This window comes from Thermobia domestica, chromosome 1 (genome assembly GCF_964235325.1).
Source record: "Thermobia domestica chromosome 1, izTheDome1.hap1.1, whole genome shotgun sequence".
NCBI lineage: Eukaryota > Metazoa > Arthropoda > Insecta > Zygentoma > Lepismatidae > Thermobia > Thermobia domestica.
In genome coordinates, this window is record NC_137454.1 from 127626282 (window position 1) to 127651547 (window position 25266).

Consider the following 25266-nt stretch of genomic DNA (forward strand, 5'->3'; position numbering starts at 1 on the left):
TAGAATTCCTTACTTTTAAATAATTGTTTATATAAATGTTTGCAGTTTATGTCAGCGATAATTCGGAAGTTTTGCTAAATGAGAATGTAGTAGCGTTCCCCAGAAGACTATCCCATATCATACAATTAATTCAACTGCCACTTCCGACTAGAGACACTTTCCTTTCTATGAAAATAATATTTTCCCGATCACTTATCTAATATCCACTTCATCAGTTTCGATATTGCAGCATAATATGTATTTAGAACTATTTTTGCTCTTGCAGCTTACGAATAGTACTTATCTTTTTGTATTTGCTTCTTTTTCCCTGTTAATAAATGTATGGGGCTTTATAAGACAAAGAAATAATTCAATTCTGGTGAAGTTTGTAAAGTTGGAAAATTGTTTACAAAAGTAAGAATAACCTGTTTACTATAAATACAGGATCAGAATCAAAATATATATAAATTCAACGTGCATAATTTTATAAATTCAATCATAAATGTTATTTATTTATTTATTTATTTATTTATTTATTTATTTATTTATTTATTTATTTATTTATTTATTTATTTAGTTTGTTTGTTTGTTTGAGCGTGGTATGAGAAAGTATAAGTGAAACAAGAATGTCCATTTAAGAGTAAAGACATGTGAACAAAAAATTGTTTCTATATATCAAGTAAATTCAAGTTAAAAATAAGCTGCATTTGTTGTGTTTTGTGTGCAGTCTTATCTAATACATGCAATTTTTATCTTCCCTTATAGATGAAATTACAGCAAGCTTTAGACGTTTCGGTCCATTGGTAGTAGACTGGCCTCATAAGGCTGAAAGTAAATCCTACTTTCCTCCCAAAGGATATGCCTTTCTTCTGTTCCAGGCAAGTGATATTAAAAGTGTAGTTAGTGTATTAATCAAACTGTTAAATTCAACCCAATTAGTGATATTATTGAGACACAATGAGAGTTGCCTTTCCCTTAAGACATATTCGTAAAATCAGATCTATTGTTATTTCAATTGATAACCTTTTCCTTGCTGCCTTCAAATATATTTTAACGTCATTAGAGCTTGGCCGCATGATGTTTTCAAATATGTGATCAAAGGATGAAAAATTCAGATATTAAAATGAATACCTCATTACGAACGCAGATTTCTTGAGATATCTTTTCCTTAAATATATTCAAAGACCTCGTAGCGGCAACTGGTTATGACACTCGAATTTATACGAAGGCAGCAGCGAAATGTTTAGTTTACATTTTTATAAGATGTGTGTATTGTTGAAATATTTCAAATTAAATAAGAACCAGAGGGTATCTTTAAAATGTTTGTTGTGATTGTATTAAATGTTCTATATATTCTTTACTTACTGTCATGATAAAGTACAAGACATATAATAAAATATTTCAAACTATTCTATTTAGTGTACTTCTTGCGTGTATTGAAACCGAAATCATGCACATAAAGAGCAGTCGTGGTACCCAATAATAATTTTAGCAACCTTGAAATAATATTGTCTTCGAAATGTGATATGTACTTAATTTCTTACATTAATACGATTTCTATAGATTCCAAAAATTGAATATGTTTAGTAACTCCCATTTAAGTGATGAATATGTCGAGGACAGTTATTCGTGAAGCGTACAGATAAATTACAAAGTTGCAAATTTTCAAACACATTGAAATAGAATTTTGCGTTCTGTGGCGTTATAAACGTGATATTGCAGATTATGTAGCAGTAACTATGGGAGAGTAACTAGCAGCACTGACGGAAACTAACCTATGACTATCATCATTGAATATTAATGAGAAAACTACGTAGTAGTAAGTGAGCAAATATTCTGGTCGAGAGCGTGTTCGTCAAATTTTCTGGATAACATATTCTTAAAACATAAAAGATATTCCGATGAGGGTTTGGTGTTCGCAATGTGCTATGCAAGCCATATATTTTCGTTGATGAAGAAACTCGATATAACCGCTTCGTTTCTCTTCGTGAGTGGTAAATATCGACTTTCGATACCTCAAATTTGCATGAATGATGTTTGGCATGCTTACTACGTGATTTACCACGAAATCACTGCGCGAATTAAGCCAGAAGACTGGTTACTTTATGATTATTGTCAAAGAGCAGCAAAGAAAGCGAACATTTGACTACATATAGTGAATGCATGTAATGCAAAAATTGAAAGCGTTAATGTCAATGGCTTTATCCTTTTCTTACTATACAACGAGATTTTCTTCTCATAATAAGATTTAGACGAAGCGTGGTTTTGCATATAAGACTACATCAACACTCAAAACACCAGATTTTAGATTGCCAAAACTCCCAGTGTTTTTGTTGAAACAGTACTACATTTTGAAAAAGTTGTCTGATGTGTAGTGTCTGCTTTGAAAATTATTGACCCCATTTTTCCGACAAGACAGTGAACACTTAGACATACAGTCTCATATTTATGAAGTTTGTTGAATAACTCGATGGCAAAGAGTTAACGGAAGGTTGCTTTTAATAAGATTGCTTTTTATATTACATATCCAGTGCCTCCATGCAACTCAATATCTGCTCCTTTGATGACTGCATAATTTCGAAGAATCTATGGTTTTCCAGATCATCTGAGCCAACCTTTCTTTGGTTTTTTCTTACAAGGGTACCTGAAGAATAGGGTGCATGGGAATCATCAAAGAACACTGGATGAACTGCACGTGCTAGTTGGCTAAGAACAGAAATCAATGGAGAGCTTTTGTGAACGCGGCATTGAACCTCCGAGTTCCATGGACTATGGAGTGAGTTAGTTAATATTGGAAGCCTTAAGATTGAACGAGTTGACAAGTGATGCTGACTGACAACACTTTCGAACACTTTCCTGCTCAGATAATTTGTAATCTTGCACAGACAAAATGTTATATGCCATCATGTGAAAACTGCCTAGATGCACATTTCCTCATGGAACACCGAGCTGAGTTGTTTAAGTTAAGTGAAATTGATGGGATAACATACAAAATATGGACATCTACAGATAGAACAACCCTCGAGACATTTATTTTTTATGTGGAAGAATTTTTGAAAACATTTGAAGAAAAATTACAATTGCTCCGGCTGCACTCCTTCATAGCCATCCAACAGTCTGAATTTTTAAGTGATCTGGAAGAGAAGGTTTGTGACAGGTTATATTATGTGGCTTTGCAGAGAATTATGCATTTGTTCTGTAGGGTGAGGTACAGAGATTTCACTGGAACAATGCACAGGCCACCATTCATCCATTTGTTGTTTTTTGTTGTTTATTATACAGTAGAAATCTATAAACCCTTGCAACAAATGACTTTTTTATTATTATAATATCAGAGTGCCTTAAATATGACACTGTGAGTGTTGATCTTTTCCAACGTCATTTGATTAACTTATGATATTCCATTTCAATAGAACACCTAAGTACATATATAACTTTCAGATGGTTTGGCAGTCCAATATAAAAACAGGAAGAATTTTGCCAACATATGTTATCATTAAAGTGATTTCAATGTCTGTGCAGAGTGGCATTTTTTTGCCACATTACATGGCAAAGGGCCGTGTGGTGGTATCGCTGGTGCTATCAAGAAACTTTCTGCCCCTGCCAGTCTGCAGTGTTCATACAACTCTCAGATAATGATACTCAGACAGTTGTTTGAATGGTGGTGTAAAAACATTACATTGTGTCACTTTCATTATACAACTAACGTTGAGTATGATGAAGAATAACCCCTCCTTCAACAGCGGTTTGAAAAGATTGGCACAATTGCAGGTACACAAAAGTTATACTGTGTTATTCCAACTAACCATATCATCCAAACGAAATTGTTCTTAAATTCATCAGTTATAAGAAATGAATCTCTAACGCTGAAATAATCATACCTCAGTAATATCACAAGGTTTGTTGTATGCATGTATAAAAGTCACTGGTGGCTTTGATGTGTTTCGAATGTGAATAAAAATAGCAATGGGGTTAAACTTAGCAACCTACATCCTCATGGCCCTTCACCTTTATTTGTATACCCTGAGAAATTTGACATCTTTACTGTGGACAAGAAAACCATTCTTACAAAGATTGATGTGAGAACACCAACAGGATGAACTTACGTCATTTCACCCAAAGATGCACAAACAGGTTTACATCTTGCAAGCTAGTATTGAGGCGAAGTAAGAGCTATAGATACATTTTAAATCGTTATTGTTTGTGTAAATTTGAACCTATTGCCATGCCTTCCACTTATGCTTTTGGGTTGGATTGTGCTATCATGTTTTGCATCATTGAAAGTCAGAGGTCATGATATGTTACCTTGAATATTAAATTGGTATAAGCATGTGTGTTGTGTGGTTTCAAACGCGCACTTATTAGTCTTCTGTAATTGCTGTACCGTCCAGCTCTGTGCCAGTCAATAATGCACGATGACAATTTTGCTCACCATGTTACCGTGTAGCGCGTATCGGTCATCACTGTAGAGGAGATTGAAGTGGGACTTGTTCGAAAACAAGATAATTTGCCACTCAGCATGCCAGCGACGGCATTCGTGTGACTCTCATAGCCAGAGGCGTTTATAGTTTTGATTAATGAGGCCGACATAAAAGCATGCTTGCTGCCAGGCTAGTGTTCAACAGATGTCGTCTAACTATCGACGCAGACTGATCATATCCGTTACTGTGCTCTAGTTTCGAGTTAACACATTGTATTCGTCACGGCATACGGACTAGGTGTCTGTCATCCTATGGTATGATCACATCACTCGGTTTACTGCCCAATTGTTGCTGCGTACTCAACTCTTCCGCCCATTCATTCCACATACCCATCTGTGTCATGGTGGCATTTCCCGTACGCTCACCAGTTTCACGATACCGAAATGTTTCTTTCATACAGGCTGACAATGTGACCCCGTCGAACGCAGTTGTCTGTTTATATTTTGCCCTTTGACGTTGACGAAGCACAGTGATGCTTGCCCACATGTTTCCTATTTATTTACGCTCCATTCCTGAGTGCTGCGTAAACCGGCCTCAAGTAGTGCTTAAGAGTATCGAACCGAGAGTGCTGCTGAACTCACTTGTGCAGTGTCCCGCTGAAATTGGTACAGTTCATACCTCATACTCACCTTTCCAAATCCTGAGAGTTTGAACGCGTTGTCATCTCTTGGCAGCTTTACAAACAGCAATATATTAAAAACGAAAATAATTTAGGACGAGACATGTGTAGGACGTATGAACTATGTGAATAATATTTCCATGCATAAACGAAGTTCAGTGTGTGATATTTTGTATGGTTGCAAATAATCTATAACTCACTTTTTTTTTAAATTATTTTTCTAGGATGAGAGTTCAGTTCAACAGTTGATTGACGCGTGCATCCAGGATGATGATAAGCTTTACTTATGTGTATCCTCTCCAACTATAAAAGACAAACCAGTGCAGATACGACCTTGGCGTCTGTCTGATGCAGACTTCGTGCTTGATGCCTCCATGCCCCTCGACCCTCGCAAAACTGTCTTCGTGGGTGGCGTTCCTCGACCACTGAAAGCAGGTAATTATCTTAGTCTATAAAATTATAAAATATTGAAAGAAGTACGTTGTTACATATGGTTATAAATGCTGTTACAGGAAATGATTTTAAAAAAAGTATGATTACAAGAAAACTGTAAAAATAAAGAAAAGAAAAGAAAAATAATAAATGTATATCTTTCTTGCCATACACCAGATTTTAAAATTTAGACTTGAAGTTTTCAAGCTTTAGAAAATAAGGTCATGACCCTGTGACGTGGTCACGTATTGTGCAACTTGGAATTGTGAAATTCAGATGGCATCATTTTCACTGATTGTATGGAGCGTTTGTTAAACTATACCTGGACTTGATATGTACGGTGGAAATGATTCACGAGGTATATGGTTCAATTCAGCGACGGACACAAGTTTCCAACGCCATTTTAATCAGATAATTTGCATTTTATTAAGATGTTTCCATTATTTTAAGAAAAAAAAATTGAAAGGAATTTCAAAGTGTATGTATGGAAAGCAAATTACTTGCCAGAAATTAGTTGAAAACACTATTACAAAACCCAGATGAAAGAAAATTATATTCGAAGCGCTCACGCTGATATTTTATCAGACAAAGAGGATAAGCTATGGGAAGAAAAGGAATATTAAAGAGAGAAACTTGATTAAGATACATTGGGTTCATGTTGACATTCCTCAGTTACTTCTATTTTTTCTTTAATTATTTAATATTTCTTTTCATCCTACTCTTGCTCGTATCAATTAAACCGTCGAAAAAGCACTTACAACGTAGTTTTATTTAGAACACAGGAGGTCCTAGCTGGATATATGATAAAATAAAAGTGTCAGATGATAATTACGAATAGGATATGAATTTTTGGGTTTTAAAATATATTCTTCTTGGTTTATAATTACAAAATTTGAGTATAATTTTAAATTTCGTGCTCATTTGATTCGAATGTGTAGTTCCTATTTCTTTCAAATGGCTAAATGGGGTTTAAAGAACTTAAAGAGCATTGTGTAGAAATGCAAATGTCTAGCTTTCTTTCAAATTCTTGTAAAAACTAAATTTTTCGAATTCACGTAGAAACAAACAAAATACAGTCAGTTTTAGACTTCCCTCTTATGTTTATCTGTAGATAAAAATAGTAAAACTAATCGCTGCTTTACGCCCCGCGCTTCACTTCCATGTGTGATAGTTAGTATTGGACATATTCGTGTATGTAAAACTTTGTCGGCAAGTGAACGTATTACCATCTTGCTTCCGTATGAACAACAGTGGCCAACTATCCTACAAGCAGGTATGGCGCGACAAATTTTCAAAATTGTTATATGGGTGAATTCTTGAAGATATTAAGAACAAAATTGCTGACTGTTGTGTTTGACTTGTAGTCAAATAGTTGTACTCGATTCTTGCTTATCGTATCCTTGTAAGACGCGTATTAATATAGTATACAAGTGTTCGTACTGATCTTTGAAAAGTGGAATATTGTAATTTTTCGTTTTGTGTGAAAATTTTACTCTCTGGGATTTATTGGGCTATGAACATTATTGGTAAACATTTAATTAAAGTATAAACAATAATAAAGATTTTTCAGTTTTCTGCAGTGTGAAGTAGCAAAGAACCATGCATGAAGACCAAATCTTATTGGTCGTGTATATTGGATCTGTTTCGGAATAGTTTGTTGCCTTGTTTCATAAAAAGTGTAAATTCACATTTTACTGCAGAAACAGATGCACATTAATACAAAATTTTGAAATGAGAGCACACAGTTTGTTAGATCTGAGTTTCTTGACCATTGTAGAGTAAAAGGTATACAGAATGCATGAAGATATGGAATTAAAAACCTGAACTGCATGAAACTTCTTCAAATTAGATTAATGCTCTGAATGTTAGTGTAAAGGTGCTTTGAGGCTAAAAAAATAAAATAAAAAAAATAAAAAAATAAAAATAAATAAGTAAATAAAAAGAGTTCTGTGCCATGACTACCTTGACCTGATTATTAGTGGAAATTGCAGTGCTCATATTCTGCACATGGATTTTCAAGTTGTAGAAGAGGGGGGGGGGGAAAGTAGAATATTATTGACTTACTACATTAGTTTCTGTATTTACTCAAATAATATTTTGCATGAAGGGAAGGTTTCCAACAAAATTGTGAAGAAAAAAAAGTTGTTATTTTTGAAGTTCCGTGCAGCATGATGAGTGGATGGTGTAGTTGTTGTTTAAAGCTCTATTTCAGTTTCAGCACGGATAGATTTTTTTTTTTTAAACTATAAGCCAAATCGATTCGTGCAAAACCTTTTGAGGCAGTGAAGAAAGCATGAGCTACTTACCGTATCATTTTTTTTCTTTTGTTGCAATAAAACTAACTTTTTATTTTAAAAAAATTGGAAATCATATAATTATAACTGTTAAACTCAATAAAATTCATATCTTGTATGTGGAAGAAGTGTTAACGTTGATTTTGCTACCTGTGACATTCTAAAGTCTGTTCGTTTCAAAGGAAGTAAAGGATAAAAGTTAGCGAGAAAGGTGGTTTGACCTTCAAACTGAAATGTTCAACGTTTCTGAGGATCTTAGTTAAGAAGATACAAGAATAGAATTCTTCGAAGTTCTCTCTAGTAAGAATATGTAGGTGTTTTGTTACGAGAGTTGCATATTCTGATAGAGATTCAGCAATTAAATATTTCAATAATTTGTTTTAAAAATTCTTGAAGAAAAAAAGAAAGAAAGAAAAAACTTTGAGCTCCCGGTTTTACTGCAGAAGAAACTCTCTAAAGAAAACAAGATCGACTTCGTATTTTCAGATAATTTGACCCGAAAATCCAACATTAAAAGTCGATTTTTGCTGCTCATTTCTCAAACAATATGGTACCTTGAAAAAATTAGTCTTGAAAGGTCTTGCAAACGTCTTAGAAAAAAATATTGTTTCTCACACGAACTCGTAAGACAACAGTTCCAGGTAGCACGGATTTTTGATTCTCTGTTTTAATTGGTTCGGAGTTTTAACAAGTGAGTTACATTGTGGCACTGTGATTGATTTATTTCGAAACTGTGGAGATACAAAATTGAAACCAGTTTCAACAGAGGAATAAAAGGCGGTGATCGAACCTGTTCTTGAGACGCCGAATCCGTATCAAAAACAATTTGTTGCTATCTCTCTTACCAGTTTTTCTCTGATGCTGTCGACAAGACAGACGGATGGACTAGAATGTTCTATAAAATTTTTCCTTCTTAAATATAGCATAATTTGGAAGTTAAGGAGTGAAGAATAGAACAAACTAGACACAAATGTCCGGTCGTGTATTATTGTCGACCATATTAAATACTATGTTAGAATATTACTACTGAAGAACGTGTGACCAGATCAGAATCTGAATAAGTATCTGAGATGGTGGGAAAATGTGAGAGAGAAAGCGGAAGGAGACACTGCCCACAGAAAATCATTGTAGATAAATATGACATCCATAATGTGGAACAGTGAAAAATATTGAAATAGAAAGCTACGGAGGAGTTGAATGAAGGAGCATAAAAATAGAGATATAGTGTGGGTAAAGAAATTCCATAATGTTATTTGCGTCAGTGGAAAAGCTCATTCTTAGTTCTCGAGAATTGAAACTTTTTTTTTTTTTTTTTTTGTAATAAAAGTTAATATCGGTACGACGACCACGCCACCTATTAAGTTGAGACTGATACTGAAGCATACTATTACCAAGCTCTTCAGTATGACTCTAGTGACGACATACACGCCATAGTTAGTGTAGTGTAGCACAAAATTACGATAAACTGTAATTTTTGTGTGACTATAATAGTCTAAATGTAGTACATATACCACTCGATGGATCCTATCGAGCTTTAAAAAAAAGTTTAAATTTGCATGTGTGGTTTTCGAGAAAAACTAATTTTTGTAGCATTAAAAACTGTGTCGTCGTTGCCAATAATTGACAGTTTTAATTCTGCGGAGCAGCAATAATAATAATAATAATAATAATAATAATAATAATAATTATTATTATTATTATTATTATAATTGTTTGATATATGCAGATGACCTCAAAATCTACAAAACTATTGTAAAGTTGGATGATTGTTTGATGCTCCAAAATAATATTAATAAAATACTACTTTGGTCTCAAAACAATGTACTACCTTTAAATTGTAACAAAACCTTTTCAATGATTATTACGAATAAAACAAATCGAATTTTGTTTCACTTATAACATAAATGATACTCCAATTATAATTGTAGACACTATTAAAGATTTAGGTATTGTTTTTGACAGTAAATTGCTTTTCAAACAACATCTTGAGAATATAACTTCCAAAGCGAGAATGACTCTTGGAATTCTTAAATAGATGTCCAAAGATTTTAAGTCTGTTAAAACATGCCTTATTCTTTATTATTGCAATGTTAGAAGTCATCTTGAATATTGTTCTGTCATATGGAATAGAAGTATAGACTATATATCTACTACTTTGGAGACAATTCAAAATCTTTTTCTTGCTTTGGTTACGCTGGAAGTTTAAGTGTTATGAAGGTATGTCGTTGGATGAAGTTAGGATGTCCTTAGGTATGTTAAGATTGTCTGAAAGGAGGATTATTCTGGATCTTAAAATGCTACATTTAATTCTTCACGGTAATTTGAATCTGTTATCAATAATAACTCTGTATACAACCAATTATCATATAAGAAATCCGAAAATATTTAAACCCATTCAGTTTCTCAATGATGTTCCTTTGTATAAAATTTTATCAGTAGCCAATGATTTTGCCAGTGTTATTGACATTTTTTTTATCATAATTTTAGCAATATACAAAGACAGTTATATAATCATTTCATTATCAGCTGAGAGTATTATTTTCTTTTATATAACAGCATGTTTGTTTTATGCATGTTTTTTTCTTTTCTGTGCATGTATCATTTGTATTTATAATGTATTATGTTTATTTTTGTTATTTGTATGGAAATTGTAAGTGGGCAGTTCTGTCTGTAATTTCCAGTATGCAATAAAAAAATAAATAATAATAATAATAATAATAATAATAATAATAATAATAATAATAATAATAATAATAATTATTATTATTATTATTATTATTATTATTATTATTATTATTATTATTATTATTATTATTATTATTATTATTATTATTATTATTATTATTATTATTATTATTATTATTATTATTATTATTATTCAACTAATGGTAACGCGCGTATGTCTAATAATTGCACACTACTCTTAGCACTTACGCACATACTACTTGTAAGAATCATTGTCAGTCCATTACTTGAGAAAGTACTGTACACAATAATCTGTCTTGTGCAGTTCGTCTCCACATTACTATGTAATGCATGTTAATTTCATCACACTACCTTTATGAGACTTTTCCCTAGATCTCTTCTTGCGTTTGGATCCAGTCAAGAGTTGTTTTCAACGAGTGATCGCCATTTCTTCTTGCTGTATGTCGGATCGACTGCTACTTACGTGCCGTTATTTTACGATAATATCTGCTACTGCTGTCATCTTCCTGATTCATACAATTCTTTTTGTATCTTCGTGAAGAATTCTAGGACTAAGTTTCTCCTTGCTTCGATGTGTAGTTTTCAGACTGTTGATTTCTGATGACATCACTTTTGAATTTACTGAACTCAAGAAGTTTCGTGTTCGATTCATCCAGACAAAATCCATAGTTTCAGTTGACGTTCCTTGTATCTTCCAACCAGCTATTCGATACGACACATCAAACCAGGGCATCCTCACACTAAAATGGCTTTAGTAAAGACCCTTTATGAAACTTTTTGTCTGTCCTTGGACAAGACTAAAGAATTGTATCCATAATGATGATGAAAATATCCATGATAATATAAGAGAACATTCCATAGAGAGTGGAAAACATTGTCATTAATTAAAGTTGTTACATCAGTTTAAGACTTTGACAAATTAATTAAACTAAACTGATTAACTATTCTGCAAGAACTTCATTCAGTTTGACTGCATTTAAGATATTTTGTTAATAACTCGTAATTAACTGGAAGATAAACAATTTTAAATATTAGACGGACAAAAGTATGTCAAGAAATTATGTATAAGGAAGAATACAGAAATGTACAGTCACGTTCAAAAGTCTGCAATTCCTTTTCATGAAATTTATCTTTATTTTCAATTTGTGAATGACTTTGACAACTAGTATGCAGTGTGTACGATTTTAATTTAGATCACATTCATTCTTAAATTGCCTAAAGCAGTCTGTACATTTAAAAATTGGGAAAAGTAAATTTATAAGAGGGGAATGTACTTTCGAACGTGACAGTAACAGAAACTGGTATTGGATTTATCTCATTACCTGTCTGAATCAAATTTAAACTTTTCTTTCCTTGTTCCAGTGGAATTAGCAATGATAATGGATCGTTTGTATGGTGGCGTGTGTTACGCGGGAATTGACACAGATCCTGAATTAAAATACCCGAAAGGAGCAGGTCGTGTGGCCTTCAGTAACCAACAGAGCTACATTGCAGCAATTAGTGCAAGATTCGTTCAACTTCAACACGGAGATATTGACAAAAGGGTATGTAATTGTCACATGTGATTTTTAATGCAATACAATACAGTGCACAATATCACTGCAACAACTTCAATTAATTAGATGTGTATAACTTACAGTAAGTTATTACAGAATTAGTTTCTTTTAATCCATATATTAAATAGTTTCCGCTACTTTTTGTGGCGATAAGGGAGATGCTGCACGTTAGATTAGGAAAGGAACGAATTATGGATGGAAATCATTAATACATTTGTTTTTGTATCTTTTCAAAAAATATGCTTAAAAGCAATATATAAAACACGTCGAAATTTTAGACGAATCAAAATCACAATAAATGACACAAGATCATCATGAAAAGGTATAATAAATAGTTTAAAAGAAAGAAAATTAATCTTTACAACGCGAGCTCTTTAAAAGCAAGAATCCTAAACACGAAATGATTTATTTGCTTTGAGGCCCTCCATATAATTTGAAAGATTCCAGCTTATAGTTGACAAGAAACAAGACTACTCTACTTTGTCTGTATTTTATCTTAGAAATAAATTGTATCAATGCTTTGTTCATGACGACACAGTCTATAAGTTAACTTATATTTCAAGAACTAACATGTAATGTCAAACGGTTCACTTAAAGGCAACAGTAATGTACATGCTTTAAACTACAATTGAAATCCCGTTTTGAAGAAGTATTCACACAAGAAGGTGCATTTATTTAAACAGCTCGTATTTATGATCCCTTGCATATCAAGTTGAAACCTAAAGCCCCTCCTAACGACATACACTTGTAGATATTTATATATTCAACGAAAGATTTGTAATTGATGGTAATGTTTCCCATACACTTAAAGGCTAGTTGCATTTTCATGTTAATTTCTAATTTTTACATTCGAGATAGTGTGAAAATCTATGACAATAAAATTATAGTAATTTCCAGAATACAGCTATTTGCTTTTGTATCTGGAAGAAGACAATAGTGTCAGGTTGAGTACAGTGTTCAGAAACTCTTAAATCTTGTCATATTTTCTGGATTAATTATTTTTAGAAGTAAGCTAGCATTAGTTCAGCTACACCTTGAAGATAATCGAGCGGGGTGTTAACTGAAGATTTCCACTGTTTAACCTTATTTCTTTCCCCGCAGTGGAAGATAAGTCGAAGAGTCGAAGATTTATTTCCCGAAATTGAACTAACAATAAGGGGAAAGAATTCAATGAAACGTGATTTGTTGATCTGCTCGAGACCTACTGTCAGGGAGTTTGTAAAATTAGCTTTCATTGGAAAATGCATCAAGTTCGCAAAAGTATTCTGGCGTTGTTACACATGTATTGGCCCAATTGTGTCTTCGTGTCATTTGTGTTTTTTTATAAGAATTCTTTTTTGGAGAAGCGTCAGTACATTCCCATACTATGAAAATACACTGGAAGGTTCATGCTGATCTGCCAACCTCGGTTGCAGTGTCATTGGCAGATTTGGGTGACTGGATCCTTGTACTCTGAAGATCACAGGTTGCAGGTGCCACGTTGGTTCCGGTCGAACTGATCATGTGTCTGTTCATATATTTCCGTTCTGTCTGAACTGTTCTACAATCCTGTTAACAATTGCTAGTGGTGTACGTAACATAGCACTGGTGGTGGGCTGACTTCTTTAACACTCCCAGTGCTCAATTATGTGACCTGGGAAAGGGAGGGGAAGTAAACTCGGTCTGCTCCTCACAACTACATCCGTGCACCATGATGCTATTTCTGGTACTGCATGCTCGCAGCGCTGCCTACGTTATGCCCCCTGACGTTAGCGTTCGTTTGGTTTTTTCTTCACAAAATCGTGTTACTCTGCTACTGCCTTTTTTCTTATGTCGGGATTAGTTTGTATAACACAGGTAGGTTTTTTTTTTTTCTAATCCTTACACTCAAGACGTATACAGCCATAGTTTATGATATTATTATCTCACCATGAAATGCAGAGTTTTGAAAATTATTCTTGCTTTAAGACCTATTCTTAAAATGATTTTCTTCACTTGTTTTACTACATTTGGAGAATAGATTTTCCCAAACCAACGGTGATTCTTAAGACTTTGTGTGAAATAGAGAGAGTTTAGAATGAAATAATACGAACTTCGCCTGCGTATTCTTGTTTGTAGTTACATGTTAATTTATTTAATTACATTTTGTAACTACAAAACAATTAGCTTTCTAAATTTATGATATTGTTCCTTGGATTTGCTTTAAGCATTAAAATAAAAATAGTTAGGAAACGTAAAAGAGAAAATTAACACGGAAGAACATATTTCCAAAAACAACAAGTTACTCGATTGAAAAATGGTAATATAATTTAATAGAGATTTCGTAATATGTTTAGCACATACAATTTCTTGTATATTCATTGTGTAGCTGTTTCATAATGTATACCACTGTTCTATTTAGGTTGAAGTAAAGCCCTACGTACTGGATGACCAGATGTGCGATGAATGTCAAGGACAACGTTGTGGAGGAAAATTCGCACCGTTTTTCTGCGCGAATGTTACTTGTTTGCAGGTATGTTCGTTCAGTGATACTTGCATTCAGCGGTCAGGTAGTAAATGATTAATTTATCTTCAGCAATGTTTTGTCATCGGCTGCTATTCTAAAGTTCGAATATTACTTTGGAATCATTCCAAGTATGATAAAACTAAGTTCATTATCTATACATGATTTTTATTGAGTATACAATGTCATACTGTGTTTCTTAAGTTTAAAGTAGTATGTTAACGTCAAGATTCTGTAATACAATAGATAAAAAAATCAAACTTTAAACACTCGATCAAGAATTTCTATCTTCAAAAGAATATTGTGAATACACCAATAGGAGCAAATATTATTATTATTATTATTAATAATAATAATAATAAGTGGAAGTTTCTTAGGAAAATAAATTAATAATAAATGACGTCAGCAGAATCCAGTCATTTTCAATAGGTAATAGAATAATAATAATATCAAGGATACTTATTCTTATTCCAGTGCTCTGTCCAAAATAGGTTTTAGCCTGACTAGGTTACCTAATAGCCAATTAGGCCAGTAAATCTGAGATAGCGTGGTCACTTTCTTTCCTCTGTATTTCAGAACGGTATATCGAAAAGTAATATTCAAAGAACTGAGGTAGGATAATACATTAAGAATAAGAAATAGAGATACTACATATATAAGGAGTGAGTAATTATAGCATCTTTACATATATATTTCACTTGCAATTATTAATTATAATTAATAGTCTTCCTTTGTATGGCATTGGTGATTGTAATTGGTATAGTTTTCCATAAAGCTTAAAATACGTATCGTGTAGAAAGTGTGAAATGAACATTTAATATTTCAGAAGTGTCTGTAAATTTTTATTGTTCTACATTTTCGTTGCAAATTTTGTTAATTGTTTTGTTTTTGTCATTTTTGTTTTCAGTATTACTGTGAACACTGTTGGGCTACGATTCATTCTCGACCTGGGCGTGAATTTCACAAGCCTCTTGTGAAGGAAGGCGCAGATCGGCCCCGTGCAGTTCCTTTTCGTTGGTGTTAACGCCGGCATGACCTAGGTCTCAGCAGCCCTGAAGACACCCTGGGATGGCATAAGAAAGTAGCATAAACCTAGCCCCACATATGGCTGTACAATGTCACTAAGCAGGAAGGGAGACAGAGAGGAATTTTTAAAACAATAATAATAATGAAAAGTCTTGATTTAACATTTTAAAACAAAAAAGAAGAAAATCATCGTTCAATAATAAGAAAGCTGTAACTGTCACTCCACAACAATTTCACCACCACCACCACCACCATAGGCTAGCTGTTTTTATCGCTGTTTATAAATATATATATATAATTATATATAAATATATATATTAATAATCACAAGTTCTTAACGTCTTTTAAGAATGGGTCTTTTTTTGGAGTGTGACCTGCAGAATGTGTTGTTGACATTGAATTCCTGTTATTGATACATTAAGGCATTCTGCAAACAAACAAAAAATGAAAATTGTGTGTGTGTCAAGTCACTGAATATCATACGTACCAGTATGTAGCAAGTGTAAAACGATGTGATCCCTTAGCCTCTCTGCCAATACTTTACTGAATTTTAGTGAATTTTCAGGGTATTTGTAAATAAGCATTGATAGTTCAATATACTTTTGTATCAATCATACGAAAGACAGCATGGAAGGATTGTAAGCTTTGCTAATTCCAAGTTGGCTGATATTTTTCCTTGACATGTACTTTTCGTACCTCCTCTGTGTAAATAGTTGTTGTTGTATAAAAAAAAATCCAGACGTTGTTCAAAATATTAATTTGTTTCATATTGAGATTGTATCTTCAATATTTATTTTTTGGTCTAATTTTTGTACATAAAGAATTTTTCGCCACAGACATTACCATTATCAAATCTTGTATTACTGTCTGCCACTTGACTGGCAAAAACTAACTTTTGATACATTTCCTAGATATCTAACTTTAAAAAAAAAATAACAATTAAATATATTTGTACTCTATAACTAAACCAAAGCATTGGCAGAGATACTATTTAAGAAGAAGAAGAAAAAAGTTCATTTTGTAGCTTTGTTGTGCACATGTTTTTAAAAATAATTATTGGGTGGGAAATTTTTTTCTCAAAACTTCTTTATCTACTTGCCCAAAACGGGCTGATTTAATTCCAGATATCATATAAATTTATAGAAAATACGTAGGTAGAATCAAAATAAGCCTTGTAAGTAAATGATAAAGTAGCTCTTTTGAGAACTGACTTTGAATAATAACACATTATATATAATACAGTAACCATTTACTTCTTGGCTAATTTTGAGTAAGGAACAAAATAATAATAATAATAATAACGTTGAGACAAATATTTAGTCTGTTTGCTTGATGTCAACCTATAGAAATTGCTCAGGCTGTCTCCTTCACAATGTTAACGTAGAAATGTGCATCATTATTATATTAAATAATCAATAATAATAATAATAATAATTGTACTGTGGGTTTTCTCTTGCCAACTGGACCTTTTTTTGAAGACTGGTACTAGTGCACTTGTAGTGAAACCTACTTTGAATCCAGTGTAGGTAAAGTGTACAACTCTGTAACTTTGCTCATTTTATCGCTGTGTTAACGAAAAAAAAACTTAAGGTTGTCAACTAGGTCTTCTTAAAAATAAGGGTGTTGATTGATGGTCAGGAATAATAAAATAAAATAGTTGGTCATGTCTTCTATATATGACCACGGGTTTATCGTTCCCTTTCCACCTTTATTACTTTTTAAATTATTATTTTTTAAACAAATAAAATAAATTTTTCTTGTTCAACAGTCTCAGTGAATTAGAGCTGTAGACATATGCTGTGTTACCTCAAGAATGTGCCCTACATAATTGCAGGTGCATGTCATTCATTTTCATCTTAACTGTACTAGCCCGTGGAGATGTAAGTGTTGGACTGTTGTTTGTTTAAAAAAAATAAATAATGAACTTTTTTCTCAAACAATGGTCAGTTGTTTCCTGTTGTATAAATCTTCTCCCCTTTCTGTGTAACTCTTTCATCCACCATCCTGATGTCTGATAGGGTTCGTTGTACATGGGAAATGTTAGGCGTAAAAAGGGCACTTTACAGAAAAGAAAGCCCCCTTCTTGTAATTTGTGTGATAAAAAATAATTAATGTAGGTATTTGCACGAATGTAGACTTTTCCATAGATTTGTATTTTTGAGTGTTGAAGTTTTTTATACTCCTGTTGTTATCTTAGTTAAGGGCATATTGTAAATCGTAAGAAAAAAAAAACTTTAAATCGAGGGAAATTTTTTGAGTGACAAGGAAAAAAATGCATGAAGGATTCCCTTATTTCTCGATTTACTTCCTGTAATATCACTGTTTTATATATTATATATATATAAAAACCAGGTCAATAGATAGGATTTGTGTAAGGGATATTAACCCCCTAGGGGAAACTGCCCATATCTACATATTCCTTACAACTAAGGTCAAACCTTAGCTTTCTATCCTAATTCTGTTGACCTAGGGAGCATTGCTCATGGTGTCAAACAGATTATATGTAAGAAAAAGAATAAACACGCAAGAGAGAGAGAATAATTTTAAATAAAATTATCAGAATAACTTTCTTTCCCTCATCATGTTTAGAACATTTGCAAGTGATCTCCCCAATACCAAAGAATTGTAAAGAAAAAGGAAAATAAACCTAGTGTTGATGACTCTTCAGATCTACCTTATGAGTAGATTATTGTGCTTTTTTTTTTCCTTAAGGCAATTTGAAATTGTATGACTTTTTTATTTTTTTAAAAAATTCAATACTAGGAAGAAGAAACTAAACAAATTACATCGTGTTGCCTGTAGTTGTTGTATTACATAGTTCTTCAAGACGGTATCAATATTACTACTATTACTACTAATATTATTAAACACTTATAGTCAGGTTTCAACACAACTGTAGTGCACAGATTTTTATTAGAGAAGTTCGGTATTTTATTTTCGGCTCTAAATAATATGTGTCCTGTATTTAAGGAATAATAAAATTAGAAACTAATAATTCGTACATCTAGTGAAGACTTTTTTTTTTCTGTTTAGTCAGACCGAGTAAATATAAAAATAAGAAACCTCTAATCTTATTTTTATTCAATGTTCAGCAGTTCAAATAAATTTTTACATAGTTGCACATGTGCACTTGGGGTTGCGTGGATAGTTTTCTAGTCATTTACTGGGATTGTAGAGGGTTCTTTAAAACAGTCTTGTTGTAAAAATAAAAGAAAAATACAATCTGGTTCCTACCATGGGTTTATAGGTAACAGACTGCAATTTAATACCATTTTGGTACAAATAATTATTGATTTTGTAACACATTGTTTGTAAAAAGAAAATAACAGACAGTGTTTCCTTTTTGTACTATTTATAATGCTTTGAAATCCCTGGGACTACCAACTTTTTAATGTGTAACGAAACATTTAAAAAATAAAATAACTTATTGCATATAGTCTCACGGGGATCCTGAACACTTGCAATAGCTTTTGCCAGCTGTTGCTGAACTATACGCGACGTATTGTTATCAGAAAAAAATAAAAGTAATTATTTTTGTCATTTGGTGCCATCATTCGGGGTGTAGTAAGATGTACAGAACATTTTTTTTTCTTTTTCATTTTAGTTTTTCTAATTCATGGAAGGAACAGGCCTTAATTTTTGGTTTCGTTTTTTCAATAATAAGAAATATTTTTTTGTCATAGTGGTGATAAATGTTAGATGGTTGCCTGTGTTTTGAATATTTATTCAAATCCATTTTTTTTTTTCAATTTTACTATGCTTCATAGTATTTTCAATATTTTTTTTATTCCTAGTTGTTGTTTCTTTGTTTTTCTCTTTTATAAGAAAATAATGAAAAAGAAATATGTTTTTTAATAAAGGTGTTCGTACCTTTTTTTGCATTCTTGTTTGTTTCATATTTAAAAAAAAAAAACATACAAAATAGCCTCTTTGTATGCATGGCAATATGTGATCCAATAGAGTTTTTATTTGTAGTTAACATTGTCTTTGTGAGTGCTGCCAAGCAGTCAGTTTCTGGTTTTTCTATGTGTGGTATATGTGTGTGGCAGCTAGCCGCTCACTATTTAATTAAATATAATATAATAATTTACAAAGATGAATTGAGGCTGACTACGAAAAAAAAGTAAGGATTTCCGAAATAGGGAATAGGTTCTCCCTTGATATTATATATATATAGCACATAATTTTTGGCTTCAATTATTTTTATTTTTGTGTACTTCTGGGAGAAATTTCCTATTTCTGAAAAAGTGGCACTCTATTAAGATTAGTAAAAAAATACAATGAGTAGATAGATAGATATATATATATATTTTTTCTTGCAAGTTTCTTATCTCAGCGAGCCATCTGCCTTCCTTTTGTAAAGATGCAAGCCAGATGATTTGCTGATAAAAATATCTTTTTCTTAAAAATAGAGTACCATGTTTATGAAAAAAATAAAATTTTAAAAAAATAATGAAGATGCAGTTCATGTTATGTGATAGTTGTATTTAATACCAAATCTACATGTGAATTATTTTGTAGCCTTGGGTAACTTATTTAACATTAGCACTATTTAACATTTTTAATAAGACTACATAAACTGTATGAAAGAAAAAATAATATTCCAGTGTGATATTTCCATGTTTTAAACAAAGCCGTAAATTAATTCTGTCGAATAGTTTATTTCGCCTCGAAAGTGCTAGTTGCCTAAGCACAACACCAACTATACCAATTTCTTAATCTGTATGGGCTTTAAGAAACCTTTCAAACATAAAACAATATTTGAAAACAAGTATATACATTGTTACGCCTAAGAAAAAAAAAGAAATTTTTAGAATATTAAAACTCTCTAACAATATGTAAAAAGAAAGTAATGGTAATATTTTAGTAGAAAACAACGTACTACTCTCTTTTTAAAAAATAAAGAAATAATTATGAATAAATTCTAGCTAATATATATATAAAAATGCAGATTCCTTGGAACACTAAGCTTAGTTGGGCACATGATTCCATAAGAAATATAACAGTATATATTTATTTGTTTTTAACTAATCAAAGACTCGAAATGTTTAGAGATTGATCATTTCAAGCCTAATCGTATTCATTAGTTTCTTAGACATGTATCTATTTTTTAAAAAATAAGGGAAAAAAGAGGAAGAAGGAATACTGTTTGTGTGTCTTGGATACGAACGAATATTCGTTAATTGATGCTGGTAATAATTCAGATCCGAAGTTATTTTATAAGAATTGGAGGGACTGGTTTCTTCTAGGCTTTTCACTATTTCTGCTACTACTATTTACCATTAATACTGCTATTTGTTAGGGAAATAGACAAAACAGAAATGAATTCGTCAAATCAAACATTTTTAAGAAAGTAAATTTCAGAGTCGTACGTTAGGATAAAAATAATTCACTTACTATTGGTACCTACACAAATTATATATGAAATTAATATAAATTATGGAATTATGCACTTTTCAAAGTATTAGACGTGGATTAAATTATTCGGAACCGTTTTCATTTTGGACGCCAAGTGTAAAGGTGCTGCCGCTTCACAAAGAAATGAAAGTTACAAGTGTGTAAATATATTTATGAATCCTCAAAAGCAATCGTAAATTAAACATGCTTTTTGCTACTAAAGAAAGAAATTGCATCGATTATTGCATAAAGTTAAGTCATTATTTATTTTCTAAGTATATGAAAATTTTGGCTTTCTGGTATTACGCTTATATAAATATAAATCTTCATAAATTCTTATACTTCTCATTTCCTTGTGAAGTGAAGATTGTTTGGCATATCTCATAATTTAAAAAAATTACATAATTTATTGATAATTTCTGAGTCTAGTTGTATATCTATTTTCATATTTCGAGGAAACAAAGTTTAAAAAGAAATTAAATGAAAAATCACCGAACAAGTGCAGGAAACTGCATAGTTTTTTGATCTGTACTTGTCGACAAACGGACATAGTTACGTAAAGCCCTTAATTATAAATGTCCATTATCTATATACATACATGATATATATATATAAATATATAATATATGTTCTGTGCGTTTCAATATAATACGGTGGTTGTATTACTACAAAAAAAAAACTACATGGTGCTTCTTTTTTTAGATTGTTGGAATTATTTTTCTGTGTAGATTTGTATAAAAATATCTTGTTTCGTAAGAAAAGAATTCTTAAATACCAAGTACACATTAAGCGTATTTGTATTTGAATGAAACATTGTGAGAAATCCATAATGAATTTTTTTGCTGTTTCGTTACAAATACATTATTATTAAATGTACAGTATTATTATGTACTGGAATATTCACACTTTTTCAAACAGACCCCCCCTTTTTTCTGGGTACATGAAACGTTTTGTATGGTTTGCAGTGTTTCTATCCTGCAGTAACGCTGTGTCTAAGAGTTGATAACCATCCCTTATAGAGAAATGTTGTACAAATCACATCCTCAAACCACTTATGCCAGTTGAATTGTGGTATGCCAGAATGATAGATAAAAATATACTATTACTTTCAAAATTACGAAAAAACATTTTGTATATGTGTGTTTTTTTAAGTATTGTATAAATTTCACTTGAACAGAGCACCTCACCGTAAATTTATCTCGAACAATTTTATAACTAACGTTTTTTTATAATATACATATATGCATGTAATTTTTTATGGATACAAAACATATACTGATTTCTTTGGGATTAGAGTAGCTAAGATAATAAATAAATAATTAAAAGAATTGACAGCAATATAATAACTAAACGGCAAAGCACATTTTTTACTCTAGTCAGGAGGTACGAGTTTTTATAGAAACTTTACGTAATAGCAGTAAATTCAGAGTGGCCTTTGACTGTAAATGTCTTATTTATTGATCTGTGATAGTTCCGCGGTTACTAGTAGCTGTACAACATCTTAGCATCAGCTTAATTCGAATAGTTCGTTTATTTTAAATAAATTTGTAGTATAAGTGTAGTTAGTTTTTCACGTAAAAGAAATAAAATACAAATGTTTCGTAGAGTTATGTATACACATTTTTAATAATATATGTTTTTTTTACAATAACTTTAGATTTTGTATCACATAATAGTATATTAATCTTTTTTCAGTTCTTTTTTACTTTTTTTTTTTTTTTTGGCTAGTATACCATAGTTCGTAAAAATTCTTAACCAAGCTCAAACTTTTACTAGGCATCAATGGAACTTATACGGTTAGCATATATATATAAATAAATAAATATATATATATATATATATACATATTGCTTAGGACATAAATTTTTCATACTAATGTGATAAGCATTTATTACGGTGTGGTGAGAACTTATGTATACATAATAAGAAAACTAAATAAAAGAATGAGAAAACAAGAAGTTATTGACGATAAATACTTGCTAAATTTGTTGTAGTGGCCGTAATATGCTTGGAAACTTGATTTCTGGCTATCACAGATAATAAAAAAACAAAAGTGGCAACTGGTTTGAGGATAAGCACGGGATGGAAAAGTACCCCCAAAATGTAGTATTGTATACTCAATGAATTTTCTGGTTAAGCAGGGTTTTTGCATGGCGTTGTTTGTTGTTTTTTTAATTTATCAGATCTTCTCTTGGAAGTAATAAAAAAAAATTAAAAAACGATAAAAAGAAATCCTTCCGAGAGTGTTGCATATTGTAATGATACACTCAATTTTTTAGGAAGGCACTTGTTAGTATTCTAATATTATAATTAATGGGGTACTTTGTGTGCATTTCAATCACTATTTTTATGAATTTTTGTACATTTTTCTAATTTTTGTATGACGCCACGGGTAGCAGGAAGTGGTTTTCGGAGCTGCAGATAAATATATATGTATATATATTTTTTTGTACCGCTTGGGGACTTGACCCGCATAGTTGCGTTCGGTGTGGGCTTGTGTCTTGGCGATAGTCAGGCAAGGAAATCAAAAAAGGGGGAAAGGAAGGAAATAATTTTCCTTTTCTACATTAATAAGTAAATAATAAAACAAACTAGAACCACTTCCTGGTTCCCGGCACTGCTTATTTGTATCAGGGGAGTTTTTCCTAGTTATTTTGTTGGATATCAAACTTTTTATGTTTTATAAATAATTATAAAAAAAAATGTGAACTGTGTTTATTTGATAAACATTAATGTAAGTTATTTATGGATGACATTTTTCATACTCTTTGAATTCTTTCCACTTTCATTATCCCCCCCCCCTCTATCCTTAGTATTCCTTCTAATCACCTCTTCCCCCATTTCTCCGAAAATTCGACTATTAACTTGCTCTGTTATTGCTTTTGCTTCTCTCTTTTTGACGAAAAAAAAAAAAAATCCTATGTGATATCCTCCTGTTTCGTCTAAAGCTCTGCCAGAAAAAAAAAGGCTCCTGTACTAACAATTCTTTTTCCAATGTAATTTATAGTAGTTTAATAAAGCAGGTGAAATAGAAGAAAAACTATCTGACTGTAACTTCACTAACCTAGAATTAACTCTTGTATTTTCTCTCTTTCTCTCGCTATTTGGTATGGCGTGCTTGGGTTTTAAAAAAAAACACTCAGTAGTTATTTTTTTCTCTGTTAGCTACATGTAAGTGTGATGTAATGTTTCATAATGGTGATTACTTTTTCTGCATGCTGTGGCATTGTAGTTTCCCGTTACCCTTTATTGTTTTGCTTCAACCTTTTTCGTGGGAGACGTTTGGACTTGCTTTGAAAAATATGATGTTATTCACTCTTAAATTATGACAGGATCGAAGATAATGATAGAACGGAACTGTGACTCAGTAAAACATAACAGGTGTTTTGTAGTACTATTACCGCTTTGCAGAAATTTTTCTACTCCTGTAACTATAAGGTGTAGAACTCGTATTCTTGCTGATCTGGCGTTTTATCAGAGAGTTTAGAGTTCATGATGTTCATTTCCACCGTTCTATATCTAATGTTCGTATACATTCCATATTTTACAGGGTTGTCCCTTATTACAGGCTTGTGTCCTGACGTCCCGATAACATTCTTCGGAATGCAGGGTTGTCTAGTAATTTGTATTTATCATTCTCATTCTTAAAGCATGTAATTGCCAAGAAAGCGATAGCTCTCATCATAGCGGACGTAGTAATAACTAAGCACTGTTTATTTGAATGATACTGATCTATGAAACGAAATTATCTTTATTATTTCATGTGTCTTCAAAATGCCGAACAGAAAATATGTTCTCACAGAAAAAGTTAGAACTGAATACCCTTTTATTATCCCCTGTAGTTGTGATAGAAAAGCCGACGAAAAAGTGAATTATACACAATATAATGCAAACTGAAAGTGTTCCCCCTCCCCCTTCATGTTAAACTAGAACTATGTGAACGCTTCTTATATCTCTAGTGTAGTCTTGCTTTGATCGGTATTAATGAGTAACGCTGCTATCATTATCATCATCGACGCCCATGAAATGTAATGGTTTGCATGTATACCTTTTGTGCCCTTAGTTCCCGGTAGAGGTACAGAAGTTTCGATGTGAACCCAGTATTGTGGGGCAATTGAAAAGCTTCTCGAATTATGGGTGATTCCGATGTAGAAAGTTAGAATAAAGAATGATTTTAGTCGATATTCAGACCCACTTATCACCAGACAAAATTTCTGGCCGGCTGTAGTCCTTCGGGGCTATAGCTCCAAGATATTTCATTAAACTTCCAAACTATGCTGTGCATAAGTGTTGG

The 25266-nt window shown here is 32.1% G+C and overlaps 1 protein-coding gene across 1 annotated transcript in view; it reads left to right on the top strand.

Annotated features, from left to right (window-relative positions):
- The window catches only part of orb2 (cytoplasmic polyadenylation element-binding protein orb2), a 244668-nt gene extending 220656 nt beyond the window's left edge, over nt 1-24012 (top strand). The window contains exons 4-8 of the mRNA XM_081763185.1: nt 745-857; nt 5304-5514; nt 11874-12055; nt 14448-14558; nt 15457-24012. Coding sequence (XP_081619311.1) covers nt 745-857; nt 5304-5514; nt 11874-12055; nt 14448-14558; nt 15457-15573 — 734 coding nt within the window. The 3' untranslated portion in view covers nt 15574-24012. The remainder of the gene's footprint in view (nt 1-744; nt 858-5303; nt 5515-11873; nt 12056-14447; nt 14559-15456) is intronic.
- The last annotated feature ends 1254 nt before the right edge of the window (nt 24013-25266 follow it).